Below are 3,671 nucleotides of genomic sequence, written 5' to 3' on the forward strand. Positions count from 1 at the left end.
ACAAGGCTACAAACCAACAAAACAAAACTTATAAAGTAACGAGACATTTGGGGATTAAATAAAAGAGGAATGTGATAATTTAACAAGGCTACAAACCAACAAAACAAAACTTATAAAGTAACGAGACATTTGGGGATTAAATAAAAGAGGAATGTGATAATTTAACAAGGCTACAAACCAACAAAACAAAACTTATAAAGTAACGAGACATTTGGGGATTAAATAAAAGAGGAATGTGATAATTTAACAAGGCTACAAACCAACAAAACAAAACTTATAAAGTAACGAGACATTTGGGGATTAAATAAAAGAGGAATGTGATAATTTAACAAGGCTACAAACCAACAAAACAAAACTTATAAAGTAACGAGACATTTGGGGATTAAATAAAAGAGGAATGTGATAATTTAACAAGGCTACAAATGCCCACAATAGGTCTGATAACTCACACAGAGTGAGAATGTGATGAAATGTTCATCAATCAAGCTCCACTATTTAGTGGTGAGGGAGGACCCACTGCACAGCCATTTCTCAAACACAGCTTTCTGTGGCACCTCTCTGCCCACCCTCCTATCCCTGCCCTCCCCTGCTCACTTGGCATTTCCTATGTTCCACGGAGGGGTTCTGGTGCCCTCCCACTGCTCACAAGGGCTCACCTCCTCAAACCTGCAGGTGGCGTTCACCCGGACCATGGTGGCTGGCCGTAGCACCTTGCTCTCGTGCAGCCGCAGACACACGAGGTCAGCAGCGCTGTTGGAGGGCGCACAGACTAAAATCCGACTGTCTGGCAAGGCAAAGTGTACCTTCATCAAAGACACACAAGAGACCAAGGCTCAACATCCACATGCAAGGTGGAAACCAGGAGCCTAAGCTCAACATGAACATTCGGTGCAGGAACTCAGCTGCGTGGGCTCAGATGCCAGCCCCCAACACATTGAGACCCGGGCCACAACTCTGCCTCATCACACTGCTGCCAAGGCGTGGGTAAGGTGGGAAGGTTCTCGGCACTCTCTAAGATTCTAAACCACCTTCCAGGGCAGAAACGGAGTCAGATTCATCTGCACACATCCGGCATGTTGTACAATTGTGCACTCAATACCTGTTTGCTAATTTGAATCCCGAATGACACTAAATGTAGACGGTCTTCGACTTACAATGGCCTGACTTAACGCTGTTTTGACTGTATGATGGTGTGAAGGCCATCCCCAGTCAGTCTGTTCCTCAACTTACAACGGATCATGCCCTGATGAGCCTGAAACAGGCTTTTCCCAAATCCCATTACGATGGGTTTATTAGGTGGTAACCCCATCAAAAGTCAAGAAGCATTTGTACACAATATTTTCACAAACTGAACTTCAATTACAAATGAAGATATCTAAAACTTCTGCAGAATGGTGGCTGTAGCTACTCCAAGAGTTACTTCTGCGGCAAAATTTCATGATTCAAACAGTTTACTAGCTAAAAATGAGTTTCCTTCTAAACCTATGAAATAAGCTTTTAAATCCCCACATATCCACATAAACAGACTTAACATTATGAAATAACTGGTATTTCTCAAGCTCTTTCCAGCTGTCCGATTCTACAATCTAAACTCACACTTCCTGAAGACACGGACGACACGTGAACAGCAGCACAGAGCCACAGCACCTGCGGCGCCGCTGTCCTTACCTGTAAAACAGCCTCTATTATTGTCACTGTCTTTCCAGTCCCAGGAGGTCCAAAGAGAATATATGGGAGGGGACGGCAGTCGCCACTCAGAATCCTTTTAACTGCTAACTTCTGATTTTCATTTAGCACTGGATTGAAAAACTTCATCTTCCTTGCTTTAGGGGTCTGAATTTCATCTACTGTATTCAAAGTGGGGAAAGTTTCAGTTAGATGCAAACAGCTCTCAACGGCTATGGACACATCCTCACCTAGGTCAGGTGTCAGCACGGCTGTGTAAAGGCTAAATCAGAGCCACAGACAGGGAGCAGCTCTTCAGTGTGACCATGGGTAAGACGCGCACAGGGGCATTCCTTTAATAATCTGTGTGTGCTTTTTTTTTTCTTTTTTGACACGGGGTCTGGCCCTGTCACCCAGGTTGGAGTACAGTGGCACAATCTCAGCTCACTGTAACCTCCACCTCCTGAGCTCAAGCAATCCTTCCACATCAGCCTCCCAGGTAGCTGGGACCACAGACACCCACCACCACACTTGGCTAATTTATGTATTTTTTTTTTTTTTTTAGAGACAGGGTCTCGCCATGTTGTCCAGGCTGGTCTCGAACTCCTGAGCTCATGTGATCGGCCCACCTCAGCTTCCCAAAAGTGTTAGGATGACAGGTGTGAGCTCTGCACTCAACCTGTCTGTGCTTTGTTAAAGAGGGTCAGGAGAACGAATGCAGCTTCTGAGAGGAAAATGACAGGGCATCAACTGATTCTGCAGCTTTAGAGATCACACTCAAATATTAGAGACTGGATTAGAAAATGTCCACATCACAAAGAATACCTGGAAAAAAAAACCCAGAATCTAAATTTTTTTTTTTTTTTTTTTTTTTTTTTTGAGACAGAGTCTCGCTCTGTTGCCCAGGCTGGAGTGCAGTAGCCAGATCTCAGCTCACTGCAAGCTCCGCCCCCTGGGTTTATGCCATTCTCCTGCCTCAGCCTCCCAAGTAGCTGGGACTACAGGGACCCGCCACCTCGCCCCGCTAGTTTTTTGTATTTTTTAGTAGAGACGGGGTTTCACCGTATTAGCCAGGATGGTCTCGATCTCCTGACCTCGTGATCTGCCCGTCTCGGCCTCCCAAAGTGCTGGGATTACAGGCTTGAGCCACCGCGCCCGGCTAAAAGTCTTAAAGTATCTAACCTAAAACACCGAGTCTCCAGTCAAGATGGAGACGGCAGCCACCTGCCACAGGCGACACGTCCCCCGACTGTTCTTCCTTCTGCATGAGAGCCCACTCCTCAAAGTCCCCGTTTTCCAGACAAGAGTCTCGGGGTTGCTCTTCTCCTTGCACCTCACAAGCACATACCCCAATCACTCATCTCTGCAGTAAAGGGCGTCAGCGCCGGCAGGTCCTTGTCACCAACACTTCTCTCCTTTGTTCCATGTTCAGCTTGGTCCGTCATCGTTTTCCTATTCTAGAAATTATCAGGCAGAAAAATGGCTTTAAAAAAACAGCTCGGTGTTTACACTGGCTTGGCTGAAAGAGCAAACATAAACATCTAGTGTTCTACTTTAACAGCTCTTTGGATGGATCACAGGTCAGACCCTTTGAAAAATAAAGAAAAAACAGATTATCAGATAAAAAGCTGCTAAAAAGGCTTACGCTTTTTCTTTGAACTTGCTTTTAGAAATAAACATAAAGTAAAATTTGTGATGAAACCAAAGCACAGGACTACATTTTATTTTATTGTCTTCCCTTGGTACATCCTACCTGCTTTCCAGGCTGGACAGTGGGGGAACCTGCAGGGGACGGTCAAGGGTACAGCCCAGGGCTCTGGGTCTCACGGGCCTGCAGAGTCTGCAAAGTGCCAGTGCTGCCTGTTGACGTCAGGCAAGATCCTGCACCAGGCCGGGAGCGGGGCTCACGCCTGTCATCCCACCACTGTGGGAAGCCAAGGCAGGTGGGTCACTTGAGCCCAGGAGTTCAAGACTAGCCTGGGCAACATGGTGAAACCCTGTTTCTA

The 3,671-nt window shown here is 46.1% G+C and overlaps 1 protein-coding gene across 1 annotated transcript in view; it reads right to left on the reverse strand.

Annotated features, from left to right (window-relative positions):
• The window catches only part of MOV10L1 (Mov10 RISC complex RNA helicase like 1), a 70,015-nt gene that overhangs the window by 17,129 nt on the left and 49,215 nt on the right, over window positions 1-3,671 (reverse strand). Inside the window, exons 16-18 of the mRNA XM_011942246.1 lie at window positions 3,014-3,122; window positions 1,669-1,847; window positions 657-803 (exon numbers count right to left, since the gene is read on the reverse strand). Of these exons, the coding sequence (XP_011797636.1) occupies window positions 657-803; window positions 1,669-1,847; window positions 3,014-3,122 (435 nt within the window). The remainder of the gene's footprint in view (window positions 1-656; window positions 804-1,668; window positions 1,848-3,013; window positions 3,123-3,671) is intronic.

This window comes from Colobus angolensis, unplaced genomic scaffold, assembly GCF_000951035.1.
Source record: "Colobus angolensis palliatus isolate OR3802 unplaced genomic scaffold, Cang.pa_1.0 Scaffold208, whole genome shotgun sequence".
In the NCBI taxonomy this organism is placed as follows: Eukaryota; Metazoa; Chordata; class Mammalia; order Primates; family Cercopithecidae; genus Colobus; species Colobus angolensis.